Source organism: Panthera uncia (genome assembly GCF_023721935.1).
Source record: "Panthera uncia isolate 11264 chromosome A3 unlocalized genomic scaffold, Puncia_PCG_1.0 HiC_scaffold_11, whole genome shotgun sequence".
NCBI lineage: Eukaryota > Metazoa > Chordata > Mammalia > Carnivora > Felidae > Panthera > Panthera uncia.
In genome coordinates, this window is record NW_026057578.1 from 26,254,975 (window position 1) to 26,271,135 (window position 16,161).

At 41.7% G+C, this 16,161-nt stretch overlaps 1 protein-coding gene across 9 annotated transcripts in view; it reads right to left on the reverse strand.

Annotated features, from left to right (window-relative positions):
• Positions 1–2,773: 2,773 nt before the first annotated feature.
• The window catches only part of TPX2 (TPX2 microtubule nucleation factor), a 59,122-nt gene continuing 45,734 nt past the window's right edge, over positions 2,774–16,161 (reverse strand). For 8 of the 9 annotated variants that reach the window (XM_049650958.1, XM_049650951.1, XM_049650952.1 and 5 more), the window contains 6 exons: positions 11,151–11,246; positions 9,450–9,626; positions 8,870–9,016; positions 6,049–6,160; positions 5,159–5,346; positions 2,774–3,599 (listed from right to left, as the gene is read on the reverse strand). In XM_049650958.1, coding sequence (XP_049506915.1) covers positions 3,489–3,599; positions 5,159–5,346; positions 6,049–6,160; positions 8,870–9,016; positions 9,450–9,626; positions 11,151–11,246 — 831 coding nt within the window. In that variant the 3' untranslated portion in view covers positions 2,774–3,488. The remainder of the gene's footprint in view (positions 3,600–5,158; positions 5,347–6,048; positions 6,161–8,869; positions 9,017–9,449; positions 9,627–11,150; positions 11,247–16,161) is intronic. The other variant, XM_049650961.1, reaches the window with a different exon arrangement.

The window sequence follows — 16,161 nt, forward strand, 5'->3', positions numbered from 1 at the left end:
ATGTTTCAAAGGACAAATTAAAAGTAAAAACAAATGCAGAATGCTATAATCTTCTTGTTACAAAAAAAGAAAAATGCTCTAGAAATCTGTGTGTGCACATAAAAACATTCTAGAAGAATATGCAACTGTTGTCAATGAGGTACTCCTGGAACATGAGAGTAGGGAAATAAGGAGACTTGCATGGTTTATTTTATATGGTTTGTATTTTAATTGTTTCCAAAAGACATTCGACTTTGGCAATTTTTACTTAAAAAAGAGAAAGAAAAAAAGAAACACGTTTAAGAACTGCAATCTCACCTCAAAAAGCAGTGTCTAAACTCCCCCTTTTTGTGTCTGGCGTTACCGAGTCACATCTTATCTTGTGTTACGATGCCTTGTGCATGGGTCTCATCTCCTTTAAACTCTGGGGCAGCTGCAACCTCAGCCAGTCTACCACTCAAGCTCCACTTTCCAGGGATAAAGAACCGGTAAGGAATAAAACAGCAGTCAAGATGGCAACACAACAATCACACAAGGACAAAGCGACCAACCAAAGTAAGAGTGAACCGTAATCTTACAAGTATGTTAATGATCCCAGGACTATTAGCAATGGGAAACTATGACCAAGTCAAAATAACATTGAAAACAGAGTCCTTCCCAGAAATTGTGGGAATTCTAACAAGCTGCCTGTGTGCATGAGCTAGGAGATTTGCAAAGCTGCCAAGCAAAGTGTGACAGCCAGATTTCTCAGTAAAACTCAGTAAATTCCTATCAGAGGACAGGTTCTTTGTTTAGGAAAATCTCAGAATCACCTCTGAATGTTGAAAGAGAAGCTCCCTCTAGAATATGGCCTGAAGGGATAAAGAACTAGACTTTCTCTGTAAGACAGAAGTGGAGATTTTGAGCTTTGGAGGAAATGGGAAGCTGTATTAAAAATGAAGGTCACGTGAGGTGGTCCAGAGAGAACTCAACACTAGGCGGACCGTCCTGAGAAGTAGACAGCCACTGGGAAGCTGGGGAATTCTGGGAAGCAGGAGGCAATGGATGTCTGTGTCTCAATTTTAAGCTATTTGCTCTAAAGTACTATAATCCCACTCTGTTACCTCTACAGACTGTCACACATTACTACCCTGAAATGGGCTTGTCTGGGTGGGATCATCCAGACTGGAGCGTATGGGGTAGAAGGCTCCCCTAAAGGTCCATAACTGTCACTAACCCTCTTTCCAGACCCTCAGCTTGAGGGCTGGATTTATTCTCGTACCTGAAAAAAAACAAAAAAAATGGGCAAAATATATTAAAAAACTGATACCAGATGGAAATATATGAATGATTGTGAACGGTCAAAAAACTACTGATACGTGAGAGGGGGGGAAGCTACAGAGGACAGACAGACACAGAGGGGACCAAGAGATGAACAGAAGGAGAAATACCGTAACAAGAGGGGACCAGAAAAAATGAAAGCCCTTCAGGGATCCACAAGAGATATGAGGACCGCGGTAGAACTGGATTTCTCACAGGACAAAGGATGGAGAACTTGGTCTCTGGGGCCCTCCTTAATGACCCTCTTTCTCTCATTCCACGTCCAATCTGTCAGCAGATTGCCAGTTACAACTTCCAAGATACACTCAGAACCCAACCGTTTCTCACCACCTCCACTGCTACCACCTAGCCCAACCTCCTATTAGCTCTCACCGTCTTGTTTCCACCCTCACATGCCCCCCATCCGACCCCAGTCTACTTTCCACACAGCAGAGAAACATTTACCATGTGACAGAAGAGAAGACAGCAACTTGCTTATGGTCTGTCTGCCTTCCTAAGAGGTAAGCTCCATGAAGGCAAGTTCTTCTATTTCTGTTCAATGCTGTATTCCCAGAGACTAAGCAGTCCCAAGGTATGTACAGTTAGCACCAAATATTTATTAAATGAATTACAGAAGTCATTATGGACCTGCATACTAGGCTTCTGGGAAATGAGTAGAGGAACTGTATTTTGCATCAGTTTGTGGGTCTTCAGGAGGCTTAGGGATCTGCAGATCACGTCTTGGCTTTGTCATCAATTCATCCATCACTGAATCTACAATGACCTGTTCATGATGCTCACTGAATGAAGAAACAAAAGGAATATAAAATAGGTTTACTGTCTTCCTGGTGCCTAGGACTGGCCTGGGGCAGAATATGGATGCTTTTATATTCCTTAGCACAGGAGTAGATAACTAGTAGAATTTGTAAACAGTATCAAGTCTAAAAGAAAATACACTACCTAACAAGGACCTAGTGAATTCTGTGCCAGCTACAAAAAATACAGAGATGACGAAGGTAATTTTTGTCTTTGAGGACTAAGAAAATTTTAGGTATCTGGGTCTCTACTAGTTTGTGAACAAGTACAAGAAACTGTTCTACTAGAGAAATACACAAGAAGCATTTGGGTGGAAGGAAGTGATCATCCTTACCTGAGGAGGTCAGGTGGTCAAGGAAGGATTTATGAAGATTTTACTTGAGTCTTATAAGGAAGTTTACCAGACAAGAAAAGGCACACTTAGGGAAGAAGGCACAGGACTGTCTGAAGGCATAATAACAAACATGAGTGCCTTCCAGAGTGGTTCCTGGGAGGCAGTTAACAAAATATGGAAGGACAGAAAAAAGTTACAAAGCCTTTTCCTCTAAGAACAGAGCCTGTGCTTTTCAATGTTCCAAAGTTCCTGGACCTCCTTCCTCTCAAAGTACTCATTTCCCCAGTAAGGTGTGACCTCCAAAGGGGCTTGACAGAATTAAAAACATCCAGTGACAAAATCAGGGAAGGGAAGACAAACATATTTATTCTACTCCAGTTTATTGGAGGACTTCAAACGTGTCCTGCACAGCATTCCCTGTTATTATCAGCACTGATGAGGGAAGAACGTGCCTTAACAGCAGTCCTGTCCCAAAGCTTGCCGATGGCTGCCACGAGGTTCCCTGTCAGTCCATGCAGTCTTCTTCATGGTTGTGTTATTGAGGCTTCTACCCTCGTAGTGACGGGTTCTGTAACACTAGATTCATTTTGTGCAGAGAAGAGGAAAGAACCTGATATACTCATTGTTCCTCAGGTAAGCCATGACTTAAATCCTACCTTAATATTTAACTATCTTTATTTTCTGATTAAAATAGAAAAAAGGGGGAGGGGGGCAAAGAAGCAATAGAAATTATACTGTGCTGATACAGAGACTTTAAAGTCTAGTCAGAGTTAAGACTCCTATCAAAGGTCTACTGATGGTTCACAGGAAATAACTACGTGGGGTCAGAGCATGACATACATGAGTTGAGTCTCATTATTAGCTTCAATAATGTAGGAAAACAATTCTCAACAAAACTGGAGTCCACACTTGTCAGGTATGCTCTGTTTGGTATGGGCAGGTAAAAGTCTGGAGAAATGGATTCTCTTCATGCCCTGTGGCAAGGAAAGAAAGAAGGCTCCTGGTTTGATGAGAAGAGCAGCTTCTGTTCCCAGGTGGTGTCTGCAGCTCACAGCTGAAGTTAGCAGTGGAATCGAGTGGAGAACTTGGGAGAAACGGGCACAGTCAGAGGCTGGTCACTTGACTTTACTTCCACACCCTGGTACTTGCGTATTGGATTTGCCTTGTGCACCTGCAGAGTGAGGAAAGATAAAGTTACCAGTGATAAGGATGTTACAGAACTATGCTTATAGTTGTTTTTATTTTTCCTTCTTGAGAAAATGCTTGTATAATCTTACAGATGCAAGTCAAAGAGGGGAAAAAAGAAGGCAACACAGCATAATGGAAAAGCACATGTGCTTTGGAGCCCAAGCAAGTTTTGTTCAGGTCCTGCTGGGTCTCTCAGCTTGCACTAAAGAACATCAAGTCTATCTCCAGGTTGGTTGTCTATTACTCAGGTGTTAACAGGGCTGCACACAATTGCAGCAGAGAAGAGATACCTGTTAAGAACCTGCCAGGGTACAATCTTAAGCTTACTCAGTCTCAATATTCACCAAAACCATGGACAAAAAACAAACAAACCAATAACCAGGAAGGGTTGCTGGGAAAAGGCCATCTCCCCTCCTGGATAGTCTAAAATCAATCCTGAATTAAGTCAGGTTAGTCGAGAGACCATTGACTGAACTGTGCTTCAGGATGCTGACATCAGCCTATACTGAGAATCGCTGTAACACCTCTATGATAGGCACAAACACAAGAGGCAGTACCAAGTGTTGAGAAAAAAACCAAAGAACTGGAAAAAAAGGCTGGTTTTATGTGTATTTTTAGAGCAGGGACTGTATGGTTTTTCATCCAATCAGCAAATGGCAGTTTAAATTTTGCCAAAGAGATAGTCCCTTTAATAACTTGTCCCTAGAGACTTCCTGAAGCCAAAGTCCTCTCTGCCAACAGCTGTATCAGCAGCTGGCCTAGCATTTTTAGGCAAAACCTCAACTTATATATTTCTATATTCTTCCTTTTATTAATCATATGAATTTCCATCTGAAACTCTTCTTCCTCATTAATGCAGTGAATGCCGCTTGCTGCCCCTCCTAGTGAAAAAGTCCTGTGAATTAAGCTTTCTTTCTGAATAACTTAATATTTAAATCATTATGTTAGTGTTAGCATGGAGGGTCACATGGACCAACATGTGCTATGACCCCAAGGAATTTGAGTCCAGTATTAAGAGGAAAATGAAAATACAGTTGCCACATTATTCCCATCCTTCCCTACCTATGTATTCTTGTCTAATTATAAAACCACATTGATTTTCTTAAGTCTAAAGGGAATAATAAAAATAAATAAATAAACAGTCCTAGAAATGCATCATTGTGCATGTTACACTACATGATATCCTCCTTATGAAGACCCCTGGAGGAAATTGTCTGAATTTAGTATCAAGAATAAATGTATTTTTTTAACAACTAGCACATTATATCTCATGAACAGTGAGTTTTGTAACCAACAAGTTGGTTCCTAAAAAGGGCCAAAATTATGGCTCAAACTTCGATACATGGATCACAATGTGCACACCTTTAGCACTGTTCACATCACAACTTAGTCACCCTTCTTGGTTTGTGTGATTTCCTGCTTTCACTCTTCTTTTATGTGTCCTTGTAGGCCACCCTAGATTCTTCCTGGAACAAGGCAAGGTACAGATAACACAAAACAGAGACAACTGTGGGTTAGTGAGTGCTCGTGCTGCTCAATTACCAGTTCTTTCCGTAGCCTGGCCAGCTCCTCCCTCTGCTGCTCTTCCTCCTGGTGCCTGGCCTCCTCCAACTGCTGGACTTTCTGAGCTTCTACCTCAGCCATTCTCTTCTCCAGCTCCTGCCGCTCCTTGGCTCTCTTCTCGGTGGCCAGCTGAAAAGGTTCCTGAACTAGAGAACCAGAAAGGCCCTCTGAGTACAGAAACAGAGAGAATATTGGTGCACAAGCAGAACCTGCATAAACTTAGCCTGCAAGGACACAGCAAGTGGTACTGACATGCAAGGCAACAGAAAGGCTAAGCTCAAGGGAAGCCCTGTTAGCAGGAAGGTGGAGTAAACCACATATAAAAAGTCCTAGAATCTGGAAAAAAGTCCAAACAGTTGGAAAACCTCTTGGAAACCACCTATTAGGAGAAAAGCAAGACTTATACAGATGAAACAGCTTGCTCAAAACTATATAGTGATTCTGAGACAGATGTAGGAGGAGAATCCAATTTTTGACACTCTACCCAGTGCAAAGGAATTAAATGTTTTATATCTAAGGCTTGCTTCATGGTGAACTCCAGAAAGAAATCCTGGACCTTCCTCCCTCACTTAGGACTCTTTGGATGGGTAAAGCCTATTGTAAAACAGTAGAGCTGCTGTTGAAAATGCCAGCTGCCTCTTCCCAGGCTCTTGTTCTATGAATTTGACCCCAACACATCCTGCAAACTCAACACAGCTGATGTGTTCAACAAAGACAAAAAAACTACTCTAAAAGGAGAACAACTAGATCCTCTACTAGGCAAAGGCTTCTGGTTGACACAGCTGATACTGACATAACTGAATCCCAACATCCTCCCTGGGAAGTCTGACAATTCTACCCCGATCCCCCAAGAGTACATATACTACTACCAGCAACGGATTTCTTCTCTTTCTTGGGAACAAAGGGCTCCTGGGAGATGACGGTGTTTGGACGAGCCTTGAAGCATGCTGCTTCTTTCTGCTGTTTCAGTTCTTCCTCCAGCTACAAGAAAGAGAGTCTATTAGATAAGCAACAACACAACTCTCCATGACTACCTCCTCAGTGATTCAAGCATTAATGTTTCTAAACTGCTTCATCTAAATAAAGATAGCAGATGGCTTCATCCAAACCTGTTAAAACCCTCTTTATAGGGGTGCCTGGGTGGCTCAGTCAGTTGAGCGTCTCTTGATTTCGGCTCAGGTTATGATCTCACACTTCGTGAGATCAAGCCCTGTGTTGCGTTCTGCACTGGCAATGCGGAGCCCGCTTGGGATTCTCGCTCTCCCTCTCAAAATAAATAAATAAACTTTAAAAACAAAAAACAACCCTTTACAATGAGTTGATCAGACTAACAACCTCTGAATCCAATGAGAACTAGAAAGTATCTTTAAGGTACTTTTAAGGCCTATCTGAACATCACAAAAATAAACATGTAGATATTATATACCCTTGGATGTGATCATCTATAAAGTATTCTTCCTTTCAACCCCCCAAAGAATCTAACTAGAATTTAATCAAGCCTCTAGATCTAACTACTCATTTATAGGAAATACAGAAGAGGTGACTGCCCGGCTAGCTCAGTCGGTAGAGCATGAGACTCTTAATCTCAGAAGAGGGGCACTTACGTGGCTCAGTCAGTTGAGTATCTGGCTCTTGATATCAGCTGAGGTCATGATCTCACAGTTCGTGGGATCGAGCCCTGAGTCAGGCTCTGCACTGACAGCATGGAGCCTACTTGGGATTCTCTCTCCCTCTCTGCCCCTACTCCCCCCCCCCCACAACATAAATAAACTAAACAACAACAAAAGAAACAGAGAAGATACAGGAACGTATTAAAGACCACCATGGGAATGCAATGACCAAAATCTGGATTGTGGAAAACTTATAAGACAAATCCAGTTTATTCCACAAGTAATATATAAGTAGAGAAGCCTATAGAGAAAAAGGGATTTAGAGATTCATCAAACAAATCCATTATGTAGACCTTATTTGGACCCTGATTTGAACAATTCAACTGTCTAAAACAATTATGAGAGATGTGGGGTTATAAGAACACTATTTGTCACTATTAAGGGATTACTGTTAATCTTTTTAAAAATATACTTATGTTTGTAAAGATACACACTGAAGTATATTTACTTGCTGTTGTGAATGAAATGTGGTGATACCTAGAATTGGCTTCAAATTAATCTTTTGTTGGTAGAAATACCCAGTGTAGAGGTAAGTAGGTAGAAATATAGATGAAATAAGATTTTCCATGTTTTAATCATTATAGAACCACACGACAAGTTCATGGAAGATCATTAAGCTATTCTCTCTACTTCTGTGTATGTCTGAAAAACTTAAAAAAAAATTTTTTTTTATTATAGTAAATGCCACACACAGACATTTTGTGTCGTGGTCCTTGAAAGAGAGATTCACTACTACTTCCAAAACAACAGTCCTAAGTTTTCCTAGGGAACAACACCGACAAGGGACGTATGTGCAGTCATATAAGCAATCACATCTCTTGAGCTTCAAGAGGGGTGACTTCCTAAAAAGATTAGCCCAGAGATCCTTTTGGACAGAGTCCAGGATAAATCATGATATAAAAACAGTGACAAACTTAGGGATTCAGGGGAATTGTTTTCCAATAGGGCAGCATTAGATCCCAATTATAACAGCCAACAATCAATTAATTGTTTTTAATCACCTGCCATCTACAAAGAGCAAATAGTACACTATGTTGAGGAAACAGCATATCCTATTAAGGATCTATTTTCACCATACCGATTCTTATCAAAGCACCAACAGAAAGGAGTGAACAAGTAGTGAACAAGTCTAATAGATGGAATAGAGGAGATCTTAAAGAAACTCCTGATGCAAAAAAAGCCTGACGGTTCTCACATTCTCCAGACGATCACTTGGAGCAGAGATCAGCAAACTTCAGCCTACAGGCTAAATCTAGTTTGTAACTGCTTTTTGTACAGCCCTTGAGCTAAGACTGGTTCTTACATTTTCAGAGGGTTGAGACAGACACACACACACACACACACCATATGCAACCTACAACATCTAAAATATTCACTATCCGAATTTGGGGCACTTGGGTGGCTCAGCTGGTTAAAAGTCCAACTTTGGCTCAGGGAATGATCTCACGGTTCATGGGTTCAAGCCCTGCACCAGGTTCTGTGCTGACAGCTCAGAGCCTAGAGCCCGCTTTGGATTCTGTGTCTCCCTCTCTTTCTGCCCCTCTGTCTCTCGCACTCTATCTCTCTCTCACTCTCAAATATAAAGACACATTAAAAAAAATAATAATAGGGGCGCCTGGGTGGCGCAGTCGGTTAAGCGTCCGACTTCAGCCAGGTCACGATTTCACGGTCCGTGAGTTCGAGCCCCGAGTCAGGCTCTGGGCTGATGGCTCGGAGCCTGGAGCCTGTTTCCGATTCTGTGTCTCCCTCTCTCTCTGCCCCTCCCCCGTTCATGCTATGTCTCTCTCTGTCCCAAAAATAAAAATTAAAAAAAAAAAAATAATAATAATACTAAAAATAAAAAAGTATTTACTATCTGGTCTTTTACAGTAAAAGGCTACTGACCTCTGATTTAGAGTGAGAGCCCCTGAAATAATTCAGGATGTTAGCTCCCAAATGAATTTCAGTGTAGTGGGTCTATGTATTCTAACCAACCAACAATGAAGCAGTGAACATTTTGGCTGCTCTTCCCATCCCCCACCTGGTGCTTCCAAGTCTGTGCCTTCAGAGCACCTCTTCTGTCAGTCTCCAAGCAGAAAGGCTCAATCTGAGTTGTGTTCTTCACCTTCTTCTCTGGCAGGTTAATAGTGTCAAAATGAGGCAAAGGAAGTGCTTTGAACTTGGGCACCTAATAGAAAGAAAAACATAAGATTTAAAATCCTAAGGTCTCTCTAGCTAGAAAGCAAGAACTCCTCCAGAATATTTGAATGAATCTGAAAAATAGGAAAGGACGGTTTTCAAAGCAGTATGGTATGAACAGCAGAAAGAGTAATGGGCTCAAAAGAGCCCATTAGGGCTCTAGGTTATTCTCGAATAACCTAGGAGAATCTAGGTTATTCTCCTAATATTCTCCCAATAACTGGTAGCACAATCATGGGCAAGTCACTTAATCTCCTTGTGGCAGAAGGGTTATTAAAAACTTGCCCTATTTATACTTCATAAGGTTCTTAGAGGGATCAAAGGAAGTCAGTGATTTTCTAGTTAAAAGTGCAACATAAAAGATTATCTTTGACAGATGAAAGGATAGTATTATGTTACTTGCAGAAAATGGAAACACCTACCTCCCCTTTCTGCAGTTCTTTTATTTTCTTCTCCTTCTGTAACTGACGTTCTTTGTCTCGAGAATCAAAAGAGAAAGGGCATATTTCCACAGTTCTTGCTTCTGGGATTTGGGGCTTAAAAGGTACCCCATAATGGGGCACAGGTTGAGCTCTTATCACCACCGGCTCCTCCTCTTCCTAAGGGAAAAACTAGTTTAGACACAAGCTCTCTCTCACCTCCTCAGAATACAGAGTCAGAAAACACTACATGAGAGAAGAGGCATTAATTGACGCAAGTCACTCAACCCCCTAGGTTACCTCGCTTCTTTTTTTTCTTCATTTTTTTTTTTTTTTAACATTTATTTATTTTTGAGAGACAGAGAGAGGCAGAGCATGAGCAGGGATGGGGAGAGAGAGAGAGACACAGAATCCGAAGGAGGCTCCAGGCTCTGAGCTGTTTGTTAGCACAGAGCCCGACACAGGGCCCAAACTCACGAACCGCAAGACCATGACCCGAGCTGAAGTCGGACACTCAACCGACTGAGCCACCCAGTTGCCCCACCTCGCTTCCTTTTCTATCAAAGAGGGATAATACCTAAGTTACCTACCACTTCTCAGGGGTGAGACCGGTGTGGAAACATTTGATGAAGGACTAACACAATTACTACTCTTAAAGGATCTCACGTTTTTACAAAGGAAGGTTGTAAAAATGAAATGAGATCAAACAACGTGAACAAAATGGAGAACAGAAGAGAGGTACTAACCAAGCATATACCTTGGCCTCTTCTTTGACCCAGCCTCCAGACTCCACTAAAACATGTGACTGGGAGTTAATGGTTGCCAAACCCAGAATAGGACCAAGTAAGTTGTTTGGGTTTAAGCTGGTAACATAAGATTACTGTGTATTTTAGTTTCAAATGAACCTATAAAAAGGCTTATGCTTGAGATCTGCTATAAAATTACCCTAACTCTGGATATTTATAGATAAAATGGGAGATGTAACAAGAAACTAGCCTGATCAATGACAGTTCATGTATTCCAATTTCATGAACCATCATCACCACACAGTAAGTAACCTTAACAACCCTTGGGTTGGTGGAGATTGGATAGGGCGGATGTAACTGCTTAGTGTGGATTTTAAGAGTCCCTCGCTGAATGGTGACAATAGCTCAGGCAAAATAAAATACAAGGCTTGGCAAATTTTTTTTTTTTTTTAATTTTTTTTTTTTTTCAACGTTTTTTTATTTTTTTATTTTTGGGACAGAGAGAGACAGAGCATGAACGGGGGAGGGGCAGAGAGAGGGAGACACAGAATCGGAAACAGGCTCCAGGCTCCGAGCCATCAGCCCAGATGCCTGACGCGGGGCTCGAACTCACAGACCGCGAGATCGTGACCTGGCTGAAGTCGGACGCTTAACCGACTGCGCCACCCAGGCGCCCCAAGGCTTGGCAAATTTTGATTCAAGTTATGACAGGCTGATTTCCAATGCTATAGAAAAGGACAAGCCTCCAATAAGTTGCAACCAGTTACTACTGAAAGCCAGAACATTCATACCCTTACCAACTACTTTGCTCTAGAGGGGGAGCAAAAAAGATGATCTGCCACTGTTAAAGACAACTCCAGATAAGAGTGACTGCCTTTGAATTCTATTAAGTTTAAGAAAGAGGAATGCTTAGATGGATGGTGCAGAAGGAAGAAAAACCCTCCATCCCAGGAGTCACCTCATCTTCTTTGGTGGGCATTCGGATCCTGTTCTTCAATGCAAAGGCTGGTGACTTGGGGACAGTGATTGGAAGTACTTTCTTTTCAGGAACACCCTGCAAGGAGTAAGCAATTCAATTAGACATCCCAGAATAAGATCTACTAGGCTGTGTGAGAAGATTAAATCCCTTTCTTAAAGGGGAATTCATAGACCAGGAATCAAACAAAGGCTAGTATTATGTTGCTGTCTACCCAAGTAAGACAAAAGCATACTGGAACACAGTGGCACTCCAAAGGTGGCCTAAAATAATATAAAAAACATATTACGTTATATAAAAAATATAATAACGATAAAAAAATTTTTTTAAATTCTTTTTTAAATTGCAGTAAAGCCACACAAAAGTATATCATACAGCCATGAAAAAGAAATAAATCTGTTTCTGACATATTACAGTGTTCATAATGTTGAGAAGAGAGGAGGGACAGGTTGCTGAAATAGAGAATATTATTTTTTTAATATATTATTTTTTCTTTTAAATATATATATAAGTTAAGCATAAAAAACAAAATCTGGGAAGAACAACTGTTAACTCACACATCTCTTTGAGGGTGGATTAAGAGAGGCAATGAATTTTCTATATTGCATAATTCTTTTTTTTAAATCCTTATTTATTTTCAAGAGAGAGAGACAGAGCATGAGCAGGGGAGCAACAGAGAGAGAGGGAGACACAGAATCTGAAGCAGACTCCAGGCTCTGAGCTGTCAGCACAGAGCCCGACGTAGGACTGGAACTCACGGACTGCAAGATCATGACCTGAGCTGAAGTCGGACGCTAAACTGACTATAAACCCCAATATTCCGTAATTCTTTTTTTTTTAAAGAGTTTCTTTTTTTTTTTTTTTTGTAACGTTTATTTATTTTTGAGACAGAGAGAGACACAGCATGAACGGGGGAGGGGCAGAGAGAGAGGGAGACACAGAATCGGAAACAGGCTCCAGGCTCCGAGCCATCAGCCCAGATGCCTGACGCGGGGCTCGAACTCACGGACCGCGAGATCGTGACCTGAGCTGAAGTCGGCCGCTTCACCGACTGAGCCACCCAGGCACCCCGTAATTCTAATATATTCAACTACTTTGAGGATTTTTCCCTTCAAGATTCCAAAACACTGCCAACATTTCAAGTCTTTGCACACTGAATTATATGTACCATACTTTGCACAGCATTCAAAACTAACATGTTTTAGAAAGTCGTTTCATAACCATTTTCTAATTCTCACAGAATTTATACTCTATCGCAAATCCGGCAATTAATCCTAACTACAAAATGGTATCTCTTGGTCTCTTTTTTTAATGTTTATTTATTATTTTTTGAGAGAAAGAGAGAGAGAAAGCGAGCGCATGAGTGGGGAAGGGGCAGAGAGAAATCGGGACAGAGGATTTCTCCACGCTGCAGAGAGCCAATGTGGGTCTCAAACTCATGAATCATAATATCATGACCCACGCTTCTCTCTTGGTCTTTTTTTTAATGAAGTGGTCTTTTAATGAAGACCAGATCAATTGAAAAAATAATCAAGGGGTGCCTGGGTAGCTCAACTGGTTAAGCGTCCGACTCTTGATTTTGGCTCAGGTTATGATCTCACGGTTGTGGGACTGAGCTCCATGTCAGGCTCTGCACTGAGCATGATGCCTATTTGGGATTCTCTCTCTCTCTGCGCACACCCTCACCCCCTACCCGCTGCTCACATGTGCCCATGTGTGCGTACTCTCTCTCTCTCTCAAAATAAACTTTAACAAAAAGCAAAACCATGCTCTTTAAAACAAAAAAAAAAGATAAAAACTGCAGCATTATATACAATAGCCAAACCATGGAAGCAGCCCAAGTGTCCACTGATAGTTAAATGGATAAGAAAGATGTGGCACACACACACAAATATTACTCAGCCATAAAAAAGAATGATATCTTGCCATTTCCAACAACATGTATGGAGCTAGAGAGTATAATGCTAAGTGAAATAAGTCAGTCAGAGAAAGACAGATACCATATGATTTCACTCACGTGTAGAATTTAAAAAACAAAACAAACAAGCAAAGGAAAAAAGAGAGAGGGACAAACCAAGAAAAAGACTTAACTATAGAGAATACACTGATGGTTACCAGAGGGAAAGAAAGTGGGGGAATGGGGGTTAAAGAGTACACTTACAATGATGAAAAAATGAAATGATTAAAAAAAATCAAAACCCTAAGCCATCCTCAATCACTCCTTGTTACATTCACATGTGTATGTTGCCCACCCCCACCCCCCGCCCTCTGCTCTGCCTCCTCTCCACCAGCTGCACCACCTACTGCCTGTGCCACCCTACTAGCCTTGTAAGTCTTTCACCTTCTCATCTCACTCCTCTAATCCATCTTCTATATACAGTCAGAATTATTTGTCTAAGACACATTGGATCAAATAACTTCCTGACTTAAATTCCTTTAATGGCTCCTATGCTACCTATAGCAGTATAACAAGTTCCTTGCCATGAAGTACAAGGCGCTTCACAATATGGTGCTCTGATTCCCCAGCCTTATCTCTCACCCTTCCCTACAGATTGCCCTCCAACCACTACAGGCAATTGCCAAAATGTTAATGCTGGTTCTCTCAACACCTTTGTGTCATCTCTGAAATGCCCCAGCTGCTTGGAAACACCTAAGCTTTCTTTTCAAGCCTCCATGGAAGCACCTCCTCTTTTATAAAGGCTTTCAATTGATCTCTCCACTCCCAGAACCTATGAACTGACCTCTCTCTTTCCCTGTGTATGGTTCTATGACAATACATATGAAACTTCATAGCACTTGTGTGTTTAGATGTTCATCTGCTAGCCTTTGAGAGTGGGGACTATTATGCCATCAATCTCTAGTACCTAACAAAGATCATAGCAAGTATAAAGCAGTCAGTAAATGTTGAATAAATACAGTAAAAATGAAAACGGAATTTATACCTTGGACTCTACAACTCTTGGACTCAAAAAAATAAAATAAAATAAAATGAAACTCTTGGACTCTAATTTATAACTTGGGAAAGAGACTTCTTCTTAATCTCAACAATGCTGTCACTGCTCAAACCATGTTTGGAATGTCTTTCTTGGAATGGCCTTCACAGTCAGTTTTTAGGCAATGCGAGGTATACACCCAATCTTTTAAGCAAAACTTTCCACTCTATTATCTTGGACTATTTAGTTTTAGTTCCAAATTATTTAATACGCTCCTAAAAGCAAATTAATCTTTAAAATAAAAACACCTGCCATTGCTAAAGAGATCCAAAAGACTATGAGCCACAAGCTTCAAGCTTTCCCAAAAAAGCTTTGTACGGTATCAATCACTGGAAAGAATGTATACCCTGCCAAGGTGACTATTGTAAAGAGAATGCTCATTCTGCTGTGGAAGTTCTGTTTTCTAAAGAAAGCCGGGATCACTAGCACAGTGAAATCTCATTTAGCAGAACTTGTAATCATAGTGACAAAAGTCTGCGAAATGGGTTTTCAAATAATGCTTACTGTAAAACAACAGCAAAAGCCTATTGTTCTATACTGCCCTGGACAGGTGGCCACCAGCCTCTCTTACATGAGCACACCCAGGGTATGTGGGAGCAGGAAGAATGTGAAGGAAGGAGCCAGAGGTTGGTTCTAGCCCAGTTCTGATTCCAACTGCATAACCCGGGGCACACGAGATAGCCTTCTAGGCCTTGGGATGCTTTTTTTTTCTTTTCCTAACATAAAGTAATAGAAATAAATACCTGAGAATTCATTTAGTTCTAAAATAATCCCTCTTTTCCTTCCCCCCACCCTTTCCATCCACCCAGCAGAGATGTGCATTTTATTTTCTTTTTAATTTTTTTTTAACATTTATTTATTATTGAGAGACAGAGAGGCACAGAGCATGAGCAGGGGAGGGGTAGAGAGAGGGGGAGAAACAGAATCCAAAGCAGGCTCCAGACTCTGAGCTGTCAGCACAGGGGCTCGAACTCACAAACTGCGAGATCATGACCTGAGCCGAAGTCGGTCGCTTAACCAACTGAGCCACCCAGGCGCCCCCAAAGATGTGCATTTTTTTTTTTTTTCAACGTTTTTTATTCATTCCTGGGACAGAGAGAGACAGAGCATGAACGGGGTAGGGGCAGAGAGAGAGGGAGACACAGAATCGGAAACAGGCTCCAGGCTCCGAGCCATCAGCCCAGAGCCTGACGCGGGGCTCGAACTCACGGACCGTGAGATCGTGACCTGGCTGAAGTCGGACGCTTAACCGACTGCGCCACCCAGGCGCCCCAAAGATGTGCATTTTAAAAGAAGAGCAATGGGGGCGCCTGGGTGGCGCAGTCGGTTAAGCGTCCGACTTCAGCCAGGTCACGATCTCACGGTCCGTGAGTTCGAGCCCCGCGTCAGGCTCTGGGCTGATGGCTCGGAGCCTGGAGCCTGTTTCCGATTCTGTGTCTCCCTCTCTCTCTGCCCCTACCCCGTTCATGCTCTGTCTCTCTCTGTCCCAAAAATAAATTAAAAAACGTTGAAAAAAAAAAAATTAAAAGAAGAGCAATGGAAATCTCTAACAAATAAGCCTCGAAAGAGGTATTTATGAGTGGGCTCAATCCTCATTAATTGGGGGAGAGGAAAGGGTGATTTGTGGATATCAACTGTGCAGCAAATACCCACTCACACCCCATCTCCACTGCAATCAATGCCAACCAACTGGGGGCTCAATCAGAAATAAACATATACTGGGTTTCTAAAAACAACAGTCATCTTATTTTGCTATTTAAAAAAATTTTTTAATGTTTATTTTGAGAGAGAGGGAGAGAGAGAATGCATGCAAGCATGGGAGGGGCAGAGAGACAGGGAGAGAGAATCCCAAGCAGGTTCTGTGCTGTTAGCACAGAGCCCGATGCAGGGCTCAAACTCACAAAGCATGAGATCATGACCTGAGCCAAAATCAAGAGTCAGAGGCTTAACTGACTGAGCCACCCAGGCACCCCTTGTTTCACTATTTTAAGTTTTCCTAG